At 40.4% G+C, this 18,222-nt stretch overlaps 1 protein-coding gene across 11 annotated transcripts in view; it reads left to right on the top strand.

Moving 5' to 3' along the window:
* TMCC1 (transmembrane and coiled-coil domain family 1) overlaps positions 1-18,222 on the top strand; it is a 239,680-nt gene that overhangs the window by 10,298 nt on the left and 211,160 nt on the right. For 3 of the 11 annotated variants that reach the window (XM_055259141.2, XM_055259142.2, XM_055259144.2), the window contains exon 2: positions 3,496-3,749. The exons of 1 other annotated variant lie outside the window; for it this stretch is intronic. In XM_055259141.2, the coding sequence (XP_055115116.1) occupies positions 3,543-3,749 (207 nt within the window). In that variant the 5' untranslated portion in view covers positions 3,496-3,542. Of the gene's footprint in view, positions 1-3,492; positions 3,750-18,222 lie in introns of those variants that run through there. 7 more of the 11 variants (XM_063630214.1, XM_055259136.2, XM_055259143.2 and 4 more) reach the window with 6 other exon arrangements.

Raw genomic sequence — 18,222 nt, 5'->3', positions numbered from 1 at the left:
TCCCTCTTGGCTTCCCAAAGTGTTGGGATTACAAGTGTGAGCCACTGCTCCCAGCCCAAAAAATATATTTTTTTATTGTGGTAAAATACATATAATTAAAAATTTACCATTATAACCATTTTTTGTTTGTGTGTTTTTGAGACAGCGTCTCGCTCTGTCACCCAGGCTGGAGTGCAGTGGTGTGAACATGGATTACTGCAACCTTGACCTCTCCTAGGTTCGAGTGATCCTTCCACTTCAGCCTCCTGAATAACTGGGACCACAGGTGCCTGTCACCATTCCTGGCAAATTTTTACAATTTTTCGTAGAAATGGGGCCTCACTATGTTGCCCAGACTGATCTCGAACTCCTGGGCTCAAATAATCCTCCCACGCTGGTCTCCCAAAGTGCTGGGATTACAGGCATGAGCCAACACACCTGTCCCATTTTAACCTTATTGATTGATCGATTGTCTCACTCTGTCATCCAGGGTAGAGTGCAGTGGTGCAATCTCAGCTCACTACAACCTCCGCCTCCCGGGTTCAAGCGATTCTCCTGCCTCAGCCTCCCAAGTAGCTGGGATTACAGGCATGTGCCACCATGCCTGGCTAATTTTTTTTTTTTTTTTTTTTTTTGTATTTTTAGTAGAGGCAGGGTTTCACCATGTTGGCCAGGCTGGTCTCAAATCCCTGACCTCAGGTGATCTGCCCATCTTGGCCTCCCAAAGTGCTGAGATTACAGGCGTAAGCTGCCGCGCCTGGCTGATTTTAACCATTTTTAAGTGTGGTGTTCAGTAATGTTAAATACATTCATAATGTTGTACAACCATCACTATCATCCATCTCCATTACTCCTTTCATCTTGCAAACTGAAAGTATTTTAAACAGTAACTCCCCAGACCCCCTCCCCTGGCCTCTAGAAGCCACTATTCTACTGTCTTTGAATTTGACTACCCTAGGTACCTCATATAAGTGGAAATATACAGTACTTCTCTTTTTGTGACTATCTCCTGTCACTTAATATAATGTCCTGAAGGTTCATCCATGTTGTAGTATTTTTCAGAATGTTCTTCCTTTTTAAGACTGCATAGTATTCCATTGTATATGATATACCACATTTTACTTATCCATGCATCTGTTCATGGACATATGACACTTGAGTTGCTTCCACTTTTTGGCTATCATGAATAATGCTGCTGTGAACATGACTGTACAGATATCTCTTACAGACCCCACTTTAAATCTTTTTTTGCTATAAACCCAGAAATGGAATTGCTGGATCATATGGTAATTCTATTTTTCATTTTTTTAGGACTTCCGTACTGTTTTCCCCAGTGGCTGTACCATTGTATATTCCTATCAGCAGTGCACAAGGGTTCCACTTTCTCCGTATCCTTGCCAGCACTTGTTATTTTCTGTTTTTTTTTTTTTTGATCATAAGCTATCCTAATGGGTATAAGTGGTATCTGATTATAGTTTTGATTTGCATTTCCCTAATGATTTGTGATATTGAGCATCTTTTTATGTGTTTATCAGCCATTCATATATCTCCTTTGGAGAAATATCCTTTGCCCATTTTTATCAGGTTGTTTTTGTTTTGAGTTTTAAGAGTTCTCTGTATATTCTGGATGATAGATGATCTGTAAATATTTTCTCTCGTTCCGTATTCCTCTGGCTCCTTTTAAGATTTTTCTTTATGTCTGGTTTCAAGGAATTTGATTTTGTTGTGCCCTGGTGGAGTATAAGCTTTCTTTTGAGTTTTTTGCTCTTGTTGTTAAGCTTTTTGAGTTTGTGGGTTTATACTTTTCATCAGATTTGGAACATTTTTGGCTATTATTTCTCCAAATAGTCACATGTCGCTCCTTGGATTCCAGTTACATATATATTATTAGGTTTCTTGAAGTTGTCCCATACCTTACTGATGCTCTGCTCTTTTTCTTTGGTCTTATATTTTGGGTTTCGTTTTGGATAGTTTTTATTGCTGTGTCTTTATATTCACTCATCTTTCCTTATGCTGTGTCTTGACTGCTGCTAGTTCCATCCAATGTATTTCATTTTATATATTGTATAATTTGTGGTTTGATAGAAATGCAGTGATGTAGCAGGTATCAATAAATACTGCCTTAATTTGTTGCCAGAATATAACAGATTTCTTGTTCCGTATGTTAGCTAAAAAGGTATGCAAACCACCCTATATGTCATTAACATTTATGTCCCTTTGTTTTCATGTTAACTTTTAGTTTCTCTGCCAAAACCTACATATGTTTTTTTTTATGTGATTATTCTACATTTTCTGCTGAGAGTTGACATCTGCATTAGTAGTTCTACAATATTTGTTTTATAAGTTGCCAGAATGGGCCGGGCGCGGTGGCTCACGCTTGTAATCCCAGCACTTTGGGAGGCTGAGGCGGGTGGATCACGAGATCAGGAGATAGAGACCACGGTGAAACCCCGTCTCTACTAAAAATGCAAAAAATTAGCCGGGCGTGGTGGGGGGCGCCTGTAGTCCCAGCTACTCGGAGAGGCTGAGGCAGGAGAATGGCGTGACCCCGGGAGGCGGAGCTTGCAGTGAGCCAAGATCGCGCCACTGCACTCCAGCCTGGGTGACAGAGCGAGACTCTGTCTCAAAAAAAAAAAAAAAAAAAAAAATTAAGTTGCCAGAATGGTTGCTCTGTTTGGCAGACTGCAGACAAATATTTATCTATAATTCGTTGTGTGATATGACCTTCATTTTGCTACAAAAAACTTGAAATAGATTTTAATATTTTCTTTACTATTATCAGAGAGAGAGCTGGATTACCTGCCAAAGTGTACTTTTGCTTATTGCTGTCATTGATAACTCAGTGCCAGCTGGGTGTGGTCACTGGTATTACCTCCATGTGATCACTTTTTGTTCACTAATGTTAATTTAAAAAATTTTAGGCTGGGCACGGTGGCTCACGCCTGTAATCCCACCACTTTGGGAGGCTGAGGCAGGGGGATCATGAGGTCAGGAGATCAAGACCAGCCTGGCCAACATGGTGAAACCCAGTCTCTACTAAAAATACAAAAATTAGCCTGGCATGGTGGTAAGCGCCTGTTATCCCAGCTACTTGGGAGGATGAGGCAGGAGAATCGCTTGAACCTGGGAGATAGAGGTTGCAGTGAGCCAAGATTGCGCCATTGCACTCCAGCCTGGGCAACAAGAGCAAAACTCTGTCTCAAAAAAAAAAAAAAAAAAATTTGCAGCCTGAGAACTGATATACTTCAGACCAGAAGTATTTCAGATTTTTTCAGGTTTTGGAATATTTGTATTATACTTATCAGTTGAGCATCCCTAGTTGGAAAGTCTGAACTCTGAAATGCTCCAGTGAGTGTTTCTTTTGAGCATCATGTTGGGACTCAAAAAGTTTTCAGATTTTGGGGCATTTTGGGTTTTGGCCTTTCAAAGTTGGGATGCTCAGCCTGTCATTGTTTGTCAGACAGTCATTTGCATTCAGTAGTTCTTTCTCCTTTTCTTGCTCCTTTGTCCCAGCAGGTATTAATCTCTGGAGAAGACACATCCACAGTTAGCACTTTCTTCAGATGCTGACGCTCGGTGAACAGTTGCCCTTGGTCACAAGATTTAGAAGACACAGTGTCCATCCTCCCAGATTGGATCTCTTTTTCATATGGATCTTCTGTTTCTATGTCTTTTTTAAAAATAACTTTTTGGGAAACCTTTTGGATTACAACTGTTCATCCTCACCTATGCAAAGAAAGGGAAGCAATTATTGCTGGGATTTTGAGGAGGTATGTCGTTTTTTCTTCTACTGCAAAATCACATCACCCAGGCACTCAGAAAAGTATAAAGTAATTATACTTTCCTCTCTATGACTCAGTTCTCATTCGTTTACTTGTGTCATCTTCCTTTCTCCCATTTTCTCTTTTTTTTCTAGCAACTGTAGCTCAACAAGAACTTTCTTAATGTATATAATGAAACAGCTTATTTCCTACATTCTTCCTGAATGTTATTAGACACGGGATTAGACTTACAAGTAACGGGGAGCAGCTTGAATTTTTTTCTTTTAAATTAAATTTTTTTATTTTTTATAATAGAGACAGAGTCTTGCTGTATTGCTCAGGCTGGTCTCAAACTCCTGGGCTCAAGTGATCCCCCACCTCAGCTTCCCAAAGTGCTGGGATTACAGGTGTGAGCCATCGTGCCCAGCTGTAGCTTGCATTCTTATTTCTCAAATTGAAATTGTGACTTGGGTAAACTGAATTTGTTCTCATTCTGCATAGACACTGGATGGTTTAGGAAAGCTTAGTAACCTTAGCATAATATTATGGCTGTATGATTTCATAGTCTGGTTCAGTTTCATTGGCAAGAGGAGGTGTGATATTGTAGAGTTTTGAACTAAAAATTGAGACTTCAGTCCCAGGTTTGACATTATTACTTCCATGCTTTGAGAGTTAAAGTATGTTTGTTTTCTCACCTTTAAAATGGGCTTATCATTACTTGCTTTACACAGCTCATGGGGTTATTGAGAATCAGATGAGAAAATTTGCATGAAAGATTTTTATCAATGTAAAGGATTGTTATTGCATTGTAGACAGTTATAGGTATATCTATTGTTATCACTCAAAGACTCAATTTTTCTTTCTGAAACCCCTTTTTTTAAGACAACGTCTTGTTCTGTTGCCCAGGCTGGAGTGCAAGGGTGCAGTCGTAGCTCACAGCAATCTCACATTCCCGAGCACAAACAGTCCCCTGCATCAGTGTCTCAAGTAGCTGGGACTGCAGGCATATGCCACTGTGATCAGTAATATTTTTATTTTTTGTAGAGATGAGGATCTCACTATGTTGCCCATGCTGGTCTTGAACTCTTGGTCTCAAGTGATCCTTCCACCTCGGCTTCCCAAAATCCAGGGATTACAGGCATGAGCCACCATGCCTGGCCTGAAATAAATAAATAATGCATAAATGTCATTTTAAAATTTATGATGACAAATTCTAAAGAGAAAAGTAAAAGGAAAGCAGGAATAGAATGTATTGAGGGGAAGGGGTTGAGTGTTCACAGATGGCTTCACACAGAAGGTGACATTTGAGTAAGGGCTTGAAAGAGGTGAAGGAGTGAGCCATACACATATATGAGAAGAGCATTCTAGGCATAGTGAATCACCGTGTACATGTCCTGAGACAGAAGCTTGCCTGAGGAATGGTGAGGGTGGGTCCTTATTTTGTGGTGCTTTATGGGAGTGCTTTTCAAACTTTAATGTGCACATGAATTACCTTGGGGGTTCCTATTAAAATTCAGACTCGAATTTCATAGGTTTGGGGTAGGGCCTAATTCTAGTAAGCTCCCAGGTGCTGCTGCTGCTGCTGCTGCTGGTGGTCTTTTTAGGACTTTAGCGTTTACACTGAGCAAAATAGGAAGTCTTTGGAGCATTTGAGTGGGGTGACATGATCTGATTTATATTTTGACATTTTCATTTCTTTGGCTGCTGAGTAGATAGTGGTGGATTGGACAAGGACAAAAGCAGAAATACTAATTTGGAGCCTATTACTGTAATCAAGGTGAGAGAAAATGTGGTTTGTGCTAGAGAGTAGCAGTGACTGTGGTAACACATGATCTGATTCTGGATATATTTTTCAAGTAGAGTCAGCAGGTTTTGCCGATAGATTGGATATGTGCTGTGAAAGGAAGGAAAGAGTTAAGGTTTTTGTATTGAGTTTCTGGAAGAATGCAGTTGTCATTTATTGAGATGGAGAAGACTGAAAGAAAGAGGAACAAGTCTGCAGGAGAAGTAACAGAAGCTCAGTTTTATACATAAATTAAAGATGCCTGTTAAGACTTAGAGATGTTGGCCGGGCGCAGTGGCTCACACCTGTAATCCCAGTGCTTTGAGAGGCCAAGGCGAGCAGATCACCTGAGGTCAGGAGTTCAAGACCAGCCTGGCCAATGTCGTGAAACCCCGTCTCTACTAAAAAAAAAAGTACAAAAATTACCCAGGCATGGTGGCAGGTGCCCGTAATCCCACCTACTTGGGAGGCTGAGGCAGGAGAATCACTTGAACCTGGGAGGTAGAGGTTGCAGTGAGCCGAGATTGCACCATTGCACTCCAGCCTGGGCTAAAAGAGCAAAACTCTGTATCAAAAAAAATAAAAATAAAAAAATTAAAAAAAAGCCAGGCGCAGTGGCTCACGCCTGTAATCCTAGCACTTTGGGAGGCCAAGGCGGGCGGATCATGAGATCAGGAGATGAAGACCACGCTGGCTAACACGGTGAAACCGTATGTCTATTAAAAATACAAAAAATTAGCTGGGCGGGGTGGCACACGCCTGTATTCCCAGCTACTTGGGAGGCTGAGGCAGGAGAATTGCTTGAACCTGTGAGGTGGAGGTTGCAATGAGCCTAGATTGCGCCACTGCACTCCAGCCTGGGTCACAGAGTGAGACTCTGTCTCAAAAAAAAAAAAAAAAGACTTAGGGATGTTGAGTAAACAGTTGGGTTTGTGAATCTGGAATTCAGGAGAGAAGGATCTGCTGGACATATTCCTCTGGGTATTGTTAAAATGGATTATATTTAAATCCAGAAAGCTGGATGAGATCTCCAATTAAGTGAGTAGAGATGGAAGTAAGAAGCAGTTGAAGAACTTAATTTCTAGAGTTTAGAGTTGGGGAAGATGAGAAGGAAACATCAAGGAAGACTTAGTAGCAGTAGCTGGAGAGGTAAGATGAAAACTAGGTTAGAGGGTATCCTGGAGTCTAATGAGGAAAGTGTTTCAAGGAATAGGGAGTGATCAGCTGTGTCAGATACTACAATTGAGATGGGGTTGAGAATTAACTATTTGATTTAACAATGTGGCAGTTATTGGTAACCTTGATAAAGAGTAGTTTTAGTGGAGCAGTTGGAGGTTAAAGACTGATTGGAGATGTTGTCTTTCCAAATGCAAAACATTTCCTAAACCCTGATGAGACTGGGTACTCAGATAAAAATCTGTAACTCTGGGTAGATGTTCTTGGCAGGAGAAGATTTAAGATATGTAAGTAATATTATTAACAACTGTCTTTATTAATTATTCATTTAAAGTAATATTGGAAAATTTAGTTTGAGGAGATCTTCAGGTTTTATTTATTTATTTATTTTGAGACGGAGTCTCGCTCTGTTGTCCAGGCTGGACTGCAGTGGCACGATCTCGGCTCACTGCAAGCTCCGTCTCCCAGGTTCACACCATTCTCCTGCCTCAGCCTCCCGAGTAGCTGGGACTACAGGCACCTGCCACCACGCTCGGGTCATTTTTTTTGTGTGTTTTTAGTAGAGATGGAGTTTCACCATGTTAGCCAGGATGGTCTCGATCTCTTGACCTCATGATCCTCCCGCCTCAGCCTCCCAAAGTGCTGGGATTACAGGTGTGAGCTACCGCGCCTGGCCCTTCAGGGTTTATTTCTTTAAATTTTATTTATTTATTTTTCTGTAGAGGTGAGGTCTGCATATGTCGCCCAGGCTGGTCTCAAACTGTTGGCTTCAAGCAATCCTCCTGCCTCAGCCTTCTAAAATGCTGAGATTATAGGCATGAGCCACTGAACCTGGCTCCTTAATTTTTGATTCATGTCTTCAGGATTTTAAAAATTGTCCTTAGCAATTATTATGAAAAAGAAAAAATGTAAGGATTGGCTAGGAGCTAATTGGCTGTCAGCTACTCTTCTTTCTTAGGTTATAGGGCTGAAAGACACTTTAAATATAGTCTTTGTTCTGTCAGTGGGGGCTTGTGAGAACCTCTTCACACTTACATTTATTCTTTTTTTTTTTTTTTTTGAGCCAGGCATTAAACCTGGGTTCAAATCACTAGTGCTTACTTAAATCATTGTAAAGCAGTTAGCAGGTTGTGTTCAACATAGCAATTATCAAAAGAATGAATGTATAACTTTAAGGACCAATGATATTTTAAACTTTTTTTTTTTTGAGACGAAATCTTGCTCTTGTCCCCCAGGCTGGAGTGCAATTGTGTGATCTCGGCTCACTGCAACTCTTTCTCCCAGGTTCAAGCGATTCTTCTGCCTCAGCCTCCCAGGTAGCTGGGATTACAGGCATGTGCCATCACACCCGGCTAATTTTTTGTATTTTTAATAGATACGGGGTTTCTCCATGTTGGTCAGGCTGGTTTTGAACTCCCAACCTCAGGTGATCCGACCGCCTCGGCCTCCCAAAGTGCTGGGATTACAGGCGTGAGCCACGGCAGCAGCCCTATTTATTCTTTGGTAAAAGTATCCAGTCTGTGTAGCATACGCAGCCAGATGAGCTTATGTAAATAACCAAAGTGGGTGGGTGTGGTTAGACATAACTTATTCTTGGCTTTTATGGAAGACCTCTTTTTCTTCATTTATTTATTAAAAAAAAAATTTATTGATTACTTTCATATTTGTTGGCCCTGTTGTAGGTGTTGGAGTTACAGTGGATTAAAGTTTCTACCCTAATGGAGTTTATGTTTTAGTGGAAACGAAGTAACAGATTGGGGCCAAGGCTTGTTAGTGGTCTCACACTGGTGTAGGTAATCTTTTTTTGGGTGTGTTTATGGTGTTTTTTTTTTTTTTTTTTGAGACGGAGTCCTGCTCTGTCCCCTAGGCTGAAGAGTAGTGGCGTGATCTCGGCTCACTGCAACCTCTGCCTCCAGGGTTCAAGCGATTCTCCTGCCTCAGCCTCCCGAGTAGCTGGGATTACAGGTGCCGGCTACCTCACTCAGCTAATTTTTTTTCATATTTTTAGTAGAGACAGGGTTTCGCCATGTTGGCCAGGCTGGTCTTGAACTCCTGAGCTCAGGTGATCACCTGCCTCAGCCTCCCACAGTGCCGGGATTACAGGTGTGAGCCACTGCGCCTGGCCAATCTTTTTTTTTTAATAGCAATGGAATCTTGCTGTATTGCTCAGGCTAGATGAACTACTGGGCTCAAGTGATCCACCTACCTTAGATCCTGAGTAGCTGCGACTACAGATGCGCCACCATGCCTGCTTCTAGTATTGGTCATCTTAATGCAGTGTGGGCATATGGAAAACCCAAAGAAGGTTGTTATGAGCTGATTTTCCTTTCCGACAACTTAAGACAGTACTCAAATATTGTGGAGAATAAGGAAAACAGAGTTAAGCAATTATCTGACAGACTTTGATTATGAAGAGAAAGGTTCAAATATATGAAGTTTATTTTCTACTTTTTACTTTATTTTATTTTATTTATTTTTTTAGAGATAGGGTCTTGCTCTTGCTCAGCTGGAGTGCAGTGGTGCAGTCATAGCTCACTGCAACTTCAAACTGCTGGGCTCAAGCCATCTTCCCACCTCACCCTCCCAGGTAGCTAGGACTACAGGTGTGCGCCACCATACCCAGCTAATTTTTGTATTTTTTGTAGAGATGGGGTCTTGCTATGTTGCCCAGGCTGGTCTGGAACTCCTAGTCTCAAGCAGTCATTCCACCTCAGCCTTGCAAAGTGTTGAGATTATGGATATGAGCCACTGCACCTGCCCTGTATGTTTTATTTATTTATTTTGTTTTTTGTAGAGATAGGGTGTTGCTATGTTGACAACGCTGGTCTTGAACTCCCGGGCTCAAGCAATCCTCCCACCTCAGCCTCTCAAAGTGCTGGGATTACAGGTGTGAACCACTGCGCTCAGTTCTAGCCGCTGTTTTTTAGATTCTTAGATGCCATAAGTGGCAGCTTGTGGAATTGATTCCATAGTAAATTGAGTCAGAAGACATTTGAGAATCTATTATAGGCAAGGCATTATGCCAGGTGCTGGTAGGCAAACAATAATTTTTAGGTACTTTGTAGAAATAACAGCTTTGAGCCACTTTGAGAATTCTGTTGTGTGTAATATGAGTCTAAAAGAAGTTTTTAACATTTTTATTTCAAACTCATTTTGAATAGGAATATACAGATGTTGAAACCATAGAAAGTCTCACTTTAATCCCTGATTCCTGGTCCTTACTTCTCCTCCTTAGTAACAACCATTTTCACCTCTTTTTGTGTCTCATTCCAGATATTTTATGTACATATGTGTGTGTATATATACATATATATTTATATTACCTTTAAAAAACTCAAATAGAGGTCTACTGTTCAAACAGTTCTATACCTTGCTTTCTTCCTCATAAAATATAGTTTGAGCATCCCAAATTTGAAAATCCAAAATCTGAAATCTTTTGGGTACCAACATAACACTCAAAGAAATGCTGCTTGAATTTGGGATGCTTGCCTGGTATGTATAATGCAAATATTTCAAAATGTGAAAAAATCTGAAATCTAAAACACTTATGGTTCCAAGCATTTTGGACTAGTGATTAACCCTATGCTACTTATAACCTGTGTCATTAAAAAACAGTATTTTTAAACTTATTTTTTATTTTTATTTTTTAGAGACATGGTGTCACTCTGTCACCTATGCTGGAGTGTAGTGGTGCGTGTGATCATAGCTAACTGCAGCCTTGACCTCCTGGGCTCAAGGGATCCTCTTGCCTTAGCCTCCCGAGTAGCTGGGACTACAGGCATGCACTACCACGCCTGGGTAGTTTAAAAAATTTTTCGAGACAGGGTCTTGCTATGTTGCCCAGGTTGATCTCAGACTCCTGGCCTTAAGCAATCCTCCCATTTCTGCCTCCCAAAGTGCTGGGATTATGGGTGTGAGTCACCACACCTGGCCAACTTGTGTCAGTTTTTTTTTTTTTTTTCAGCTGCATAGTGTTTCATGTTATGTTTTTCCTGTGATTTTTTTTCTTTTGGGTTTTTCATATGCCCACACTGCATTAAGACAACCAATGTTAGTCCTGAGACCACTAACAAGTCTTATCCCCACTCTGTGTCATTTCCACTAGATTTAAAGCTCCATTAATTTCCAAGGATAGGCTGGGTGCGGTGGCTCATGCCTGTCATCCCAGCATTTTGGGAGGCTGAGGTGGATGGATCACCTGAGATCAGGAGTTTGAGACCAGCCTGGCCAAACTGGCTAATTTTTGCATTTTTGTTAGAGATGGGGTTTTACTATGTTGGCAAGGCTGGTCTCGAACTCCTGACCTCAGGCTCTCCACCTGTCTCGGCCTTCCAAAGTGCTGGGATTACAGGTGTGAGCCACCGTGCCCAGGCAAGATCCTACTCTTAAACAGAAATTATCTGGCTCAAAAGTTTTGTTTTCATTTGACAAGTCCCATAATCTAAGGTAAGTCACATGATTTGGCTGTTAAAAAAAAGCTAACATTGGTGAACACTTACAGAGGTACAGTGCTAGATTAAAAGAAGTAATAGTCCCTTTGTTCTTGGACTGTCAGATTATATATATGTTGTATCCATTCTTGGATGTTACACTTTAATAGGACAGGGATAATCTAAATTTTCTAGATGAATGAGACCAGAATAGTGAGAGCTTTAGCCACCATATCTTTTTTTTTTTTTTTTTGAGATGGAGTCTCGCTCTGTTGCCCACCCCAGAGTGCAGTGGCACGATCTGGGCTCACTGCAACCTCCGCCTCCTGGGTTCACGCCATTCTCCTGCCTCAGCCTCCTGAGTAGCTGGGACTACAGGCGCCCGCCACCACGCCCGGCTAATTTTTTGTATTTTTAGTGTAGACGGGGTTTCACCATGTTAGCCAGGATGGTCTCGATCTCCTGACCTCATGATCCGCCCGCTCAGCCTCCCAAAGTGCTGGGATTACAGGCGTGAGCTTCCACGCTGCCCAGCCTCATTAGCCACCATATCTAATGAAAAACAATTGAAGAATTAGGGTTTTGCCACTGAAGATAATACTTGGAAATGTAACTATCCAAATATATTGAGAAGTTGTAAGATTTTCTGATTTCTAGTGACTCTTTCCTCATTGCTGATACTGGTACTGAAGAGAAAGTAGTGTCTTGATGACTTTAGTTTCTTATTAACTGGAGGAGAAAAAAATGAAATGTTTGTCAGTCAGCAAGAGTATAATGCTGAAAAAGGCAGTTCTTAAAAAAATGTGTAAAGTAGACAAGTAGAATACTAGATAGGTACATGTGATTTCTCTATATTTTATTTTTATTATTTGAGAGAAGTTTTCAAGACTAGTCTTTCAAGAACATATTTTGAGGATGCTGTCCTCAAGGATTGTTAAAGTTTATAATTTTACACTACATGATAAAAAGTAAAGGTTGCTGTAATGTAGAAGTTGGCAGGGATTTATGTGTTAAAACTAGCTTTAGTTCGTAACTCTGCTACTTGCTGTGTATAGTGGGACATTTATGAGATTTAATTGTCTCTTCTGTTGAGGACAGTATCTGTGTCTCAGAGTTTTGTACACTGCAAATAATTTATGCTGAGCTTAATGCCTGGCATGTAGATGGCATAAAATTAATGCCAGTTATTTTTAGTAGCAATATTCTTGACAGCATTGCTTACATTTTTGGGTTTTCTATTTGTACATGTGCATCAAGGTAAGTTGGGAGGTTATATCAACAAATCCATTTGTATCATCAAGCTTTACAAATATATCCTAAGAATTACTACCTATGGGGGTTTTTCCATACCACACCTAATTCACCATTTATTCAGTTCTCTGACACTGAGTGTTCAACAATTCCATTCAATTCTGACACTGTCTACCTGGAGTTAGTGTCAGATCTCAAGTTAAAGGGCTCAGTCCCAAAAGACTGCCGCTGCTTGAGATGATAGTCACAAGTCTTGGGCCACCCATACTTCTGTCTGGCTTGGCTGCAAATTCAGGGGTTCCTGTGACCCCTTCCTTAGGTTCGTTAATTCACTGGAAAGACTCATAGAACTCAGGAAAACACTTTACTTATGTTTATCAATTTATTATAAAGGTTACAACTCAGGAACAGCTAAATGAAATAAATACGTAGGGCAAGCTATGGGGGAGGGGTGCGAGGCTTTCATGTCCTGTCTGGGCACAACACCCTCCCAGCACCTCCATGTATTCACTACCTGGGAATCTTTCCAAACCCCATCATTTAGTCAGTCCCTAGTTCCTCTCTCTTCTCCAAAGGTTGAGGAGTGGAGGACTAAAAGTTCCAATGCTCTAATCGCTTGGTTGGTTCCCCTGGCAACCAGCCCTATCCTGAAGCTATCTAGAGGCCCACCAAGAGTCACCTAATTAGTATAAACTCAGGTGTGGTTGAAAGGAATCCATTATGAATAACAAAAAGTGCTTCTGTTATTGAGGAAAACCTAAGGGTTTTAGGAGCTCTGCCAGTAATCAAGGACAAAGACCAAATATGTATGTTTCTTATACCACCCTACTATACATAAAACTAGATTTTGTTTTTAGAACGGAGGGCTAGGTTTCAGAATATCAGTATTGAATTCCTTCGGTCATTGATATATTTATTTCTGTAGCCATAGTGTCACCAATCTGGTTATTGGTAATGTCAGTAACATTTGTTTTGAGATCCTTTGATGAAAGGTTCCATTGAAACAGCTAGGCTGGGCGCGGTGGCTCACGCCTGTAATCCTAGCACTTTGGAAGGCCAAGGTGGGTGGATCACTTGAGGTCAGGAGTCCGAGGACCAGCCTGGCCAACGTGGTGAAACCCCGTCGCTACTAAAAATATAAAAATTAGCTGGGCATGATGGTGTGCACCTGTGATCCCAGCTCCTTGGGATACTAAGGCAGGAGAATCGCTTGAACCCAGGAGGTGGAGGTTGCAGTGAGCCAAGATTGTGCCACTGCACTCAAGCCTGGGCGACAGAGCGAGACTCTATCTTAAAAAAAAAAAAAAAGAAAAGAAAAGAACAGCTAAATGCCATATTCATGAGGAGTCTTTATCAAGTTCCAGTATTGTTTCTTTTTTTGCTTAGACATTTGTCCTCAGATGGCTCTGCATGTGATGTGACAAAAACAGATAATTTTTTTCTGATGGGAATAACGCTAATTTTTTCCGAAATGTTGGGTCATGAAATTTGGGTAGAAATGCCTTTTGGTGGTCTTAATCTCTTTATTGGTAAACAATAGCATGCGAATTTTCATAGCCAGAAAAGGAAGAGTAAATTGTTTGAAATTCCAAATTCTTTCCTGCTTGTATGGTTTTCCCCCCCGTCTGCCTGCCTATTTTAATGTATCTGTTAGAGATGTGGGTGTTGTCTTCTCGTAACACAGGGATTTCCTTAGAATGTGAGCCTTAAATTAATATTTTAAATGTTTTAGAACATCTATGGGAAGTATCTTGATGTACAAGAATGGGTACTAGCCTAACATAGTGCCTAGCAGAGTTCTTGGCACATATTAGGCACACAATAAATATGTTACTCTTCTAGAAGTTAGAAGCCTCTGTTCTAGTGTTTGTATGCCACCAACTGTCTGTGTGACCTAGAGTCTTCATCTGTCATCTTTAGAATCACTTCTTTTTTAGCTCTGACTCAGTGACTCAGTTTATTCTGGTGTTATTTTTTAAAAACTTGTTTCTACTGTGGCCTTAAAGTCAGTTTCTTGAAAATAAGCCAATGGAGTCACCAGATAGGATGAACTGAGAAGTGCTGTGAAATAAGCCAACTTCTGTGGCTCCAGTTATTTGCTTGGCTATATGTTCTTTCTTTACTCTGGTAGAGTTACGTTAGATTTTCTACCCACACCAGGTTAGGACTAGATTATTTATTTGGAGACAGATTTAAACCTGTCACTGAATTAGTATTTATTGAATACTAATGGTATTGTTAAGGAATTTAGATTTGATATGGCACTTCAAGAAACCAGTGTGGAAAGAGGAAAACAGGAAAACTAGCTATTGAAGGCCGTATGGTTTGTATTATGGAAGTATAAAGAAGGAAGAGAATAGGTGACTGCTGAAGCGATTACAGGAGGATTTGGTCTGTGTTCTCTATTTGGAATGTTGAAGAAGAAGGCTATCATTGCAAGTGTGAAAAATAACATGGATGAAAGCATGGAGATACTTGAATCATGCATTTGTGTTTCTGTGTTTGTGAGACTAGCCCCACCCATTTGTTGACTTTTTGGAGACAAGCTTAGTTTTGAGTAAGGTCAGTTTAAGATATGAAGAGTGGACTTCGAGAGGTAGAATTGAAACAAAGGAAATGAAGAAGTGTTTTTTTTTTTTTTTAACTCATAGGTAGGATGAATTGGACAAGGATGAGACTTGTGTAGGTGAGGACAGTTGGAAGGATCATGATGTTGCAATCTTGGAATTAGGTGAAACAGGTATCAAATAATAATTTTTCCTGTCCTATAGTGAGAATAAACATTTATAAAAATATTGTTGATAAATAATGGCCTCCTAAGACATTTGTTTTTCAAAAGTATTTTAAGTTTCAAACAGGAACTTTAAAAAATCAGTAGCATGTGACAAACCATTATTTTGTGATAATTTGCCTGTTTTTAGTGAATAAAACCAGTATATACATTTTGTATCTTTATGGTAAATAATGCCAAATGTATTGAATTTCTTATCTTTCCTGGATCTATGAGCCAAGATTTCTGTCTGTAGCAAATAGTGAAAATATAAAATATGGTCAGGAGTGGTGGCTCACACCTGTAATCCCAGCACTTTGGGAGGCCAAGGCGGGTGGATCACCTGAGGTTGGGAGTTCGAGACCAGCCTGACCAACATGGAAAAACGCTGTCTCTACTAAAAATAAAAAATTAGCTGGGCGTGGTGGCGCATGCCTGTAATCCCAGCTACTCGGGAGGCTGAGGCAGGAGAATCGCTGGAACCCGGGAGGCAGAGGTTGTGGTGAACTGAGATAGAGCCATTGCACTCCAGCCTGGACAACAAGAGCGAAACTCTGTCTCAAAAAAAAAAAAAAAAAATATATATATATATATATATATATATATATGTATGTATGTATATGTATATATATGGCTGTGGGTCTTTGTATACCATTAGGAAACAAATGAGAGATGAAGTCTCTAAAGCATAATGTGTATTTATTTCATAATCGTAAGTTTAGAAATCAGTAGGATAAAGGTCAGATTGGGTGTCAGGGCATCCAGAATAGTGGGTGTATTCCGTTTTGATCTGCATATCTTATTCTGTTGTTGATTAAGAGCAGTAGGAGTCCATAAACTATGGTATATGATAGCTGTGATCTCTGATATAAGCTTCACGTAGATGACACTCAGATCTGCACATTCAGCTTGCACTTCCCTACTGCCTGCTGGACATCTGCATTTTGAGATCCTGCTGGTTCCTGAAACCTAGTGTGTCTTCTACCAAATTCATTGGCATTTTGCAGTGATATTTTTGCATTCCCGTAAACCTATACCTCCTCTGGTTTTACTTATCTTGATTAATGGCTCATCATTCATTTAGCCAATCAGTCTACAAAACTTGGGGTTATCTTTAATTTCTTTCGTTTTACTTCTGAAATGTGTCTTCCCCATTAAGCCTTAAGAGTGTTCATTTATTCACTCATTCACTCATTTATTCTGACATTTGTTAAGCATCTGTTATGTGCCAGACATTATACAAGGAATTAGGGATATAGTGGAAAATAAGATCAATTTTCTGCTCTTACAGACCTTATAGTTCAAGCTTTCATCATTTTCTCCCTATCCTCTTTGGGCTATTTTGATAGCCATCCATATTTTTTCTGGTAATAAACTTAATACATCCTTATTTTAAGAAGTACAAGGATGCCAGGAGTGGTGGCTCACGCCTGTAATCCCGGCACTTTGGGAGTCTGAGGCAGGCGAGTCACTTGAGCCCATGAGTTTGAAACCAGCTTGGGCAACATGGCAAAACCCCGTCTCTATAAAAAAAAAATTGATGTGGTGTCGTATACCTGTACTCCCAGTGGGAGCTGAGGTGGGAAGATCTCTTGAGCCTGGGAGGTAGAGGTTGCAGTGAGCCCGGATTGCGCCTTGCACCACTACAGGGGAAAAAAAAATGAATGTTGAGAAGCCTGAGCTTTCTGGAGCAAATCTTACTGTTTGGGAGTGTAAGAGGCTAGTCTGACTTCTTGACGCTCCAGATTAAGATAGATGCTGTTCCTCTGGGCTTCCTTAGCACCCCAGGTTTCCCATCATAGCTCTTACCACTTTGTGGTGTTTCCCTACCTAGACCAAAGTCTCCTGTATCTTTTGTGTTTGTTGGGTCCAATATAGTGCCTGGACACCTAGTAGGCATTTCAAAGTTTGCCAAATGGATAAATGACTGTATTAATGTCTTTGGTTGCCAAACATATTCTTTAAAACCATTCACCTCTGTTTGCCTTTACTTTTTATTTACCAAATAACCTTTTGGCATTAAATCAGTTTACCAAGGGGATTTTACTACAGAAAAAAGGAAGGTACTGACCATAACCTAATTGACAGTTAAAATTCTTTTTTGTTTGTTTTGTGAGACAGCATCTGACTCCCATCACCCAGGCTGGAATGCAGGGTGTGATCTCAGCTCTTTGCAGTCTTGATTTCCTGGGCTTAGATGATTCTCCTACAGGCTGATTTTTTGTATTTTCACTAGAGATGGGGTCTTGCCATGTGTCCCAGGCTAGTCTCGAACTTGAGTTCAAGTGATCTGGCTGCCTCAGCCTCCCAGAGTGCTGGGATTATAGATGTGAGCCACCGTGCCCAGACAGTAGTTATAATTCTTATAAATTTATTAAAAAACTGATGCTGTGGAACAGATGGCTATGAGAATTTGGATAATATAAACTATTTTTTTCCTGAGTGCAATTATCACTTTAGATAAGGTACTGTCTAGTTTCTAATTGGGCATAGGTATAAGTGTAGTGTGGTGAATAGAAGGCTAGATTCAACTTTGATTTGACTCTGTCACTTGTTAAGCTGTGAGATCTTAGGCAAGTCTCTTAGGATTATTGACTGCTCAGACCTAGTCCAACTTTAAAATTTTGTGACTGAAATAAGAGCCATACTTCGTATCAATCTGTTGAGGCCTATGTGGGCTCCCAACCTTCTCTCTATAGACATGTGGACATATGAAAAAAAGGAAAAATATAGTAAAAAGTATGGTACCTTAGAACTCTTTTACAAAACTGCACAAGGATGCAAGAGGTGGTAGCACTGTGATGGTTTTTAAAGAGAGCATGAACCTGATAACTTCTTTTGCATTCTTTGCATTATTTCACAACTAGTTCTAGATAAAATAATTTTCTCTTTTGAGAACAAGGACATGGCATTTGGGGGCGTGTTGGGGTGGGGATGGAGAGGATGTTGATTTGGTTCTTACTGTTTTTTTAGCCTTATTCTGGATGCCTTTTCTTTTTTTTTTTTTTCTTGAGATGAGTCTCGCTCTGTCGCCCAGGGTGGAGTACAGTGGCACGATCTTGGCTCACTGCA

Source organism: Symphalangus syndactylus, chromosome 21, assembly GCF_028878055.3.
Source record: "Symphalangus syndactylus isolate Jambi chromosome 21, NHGRI_mSymSyn1-v2.1_pri, whole genome shotgun sequence".
NCBI lineage: Eukaryota > Metazoa > Chordata > Mammalia > Primates > Hylobatidae > Symphalangus > Symphalangus syndactylus.
The sequence above is the reverse complement of the archived record's forward strand: the minus strand, read 5'-3'. Positions and strand labels throughout refer to the sequence as shown.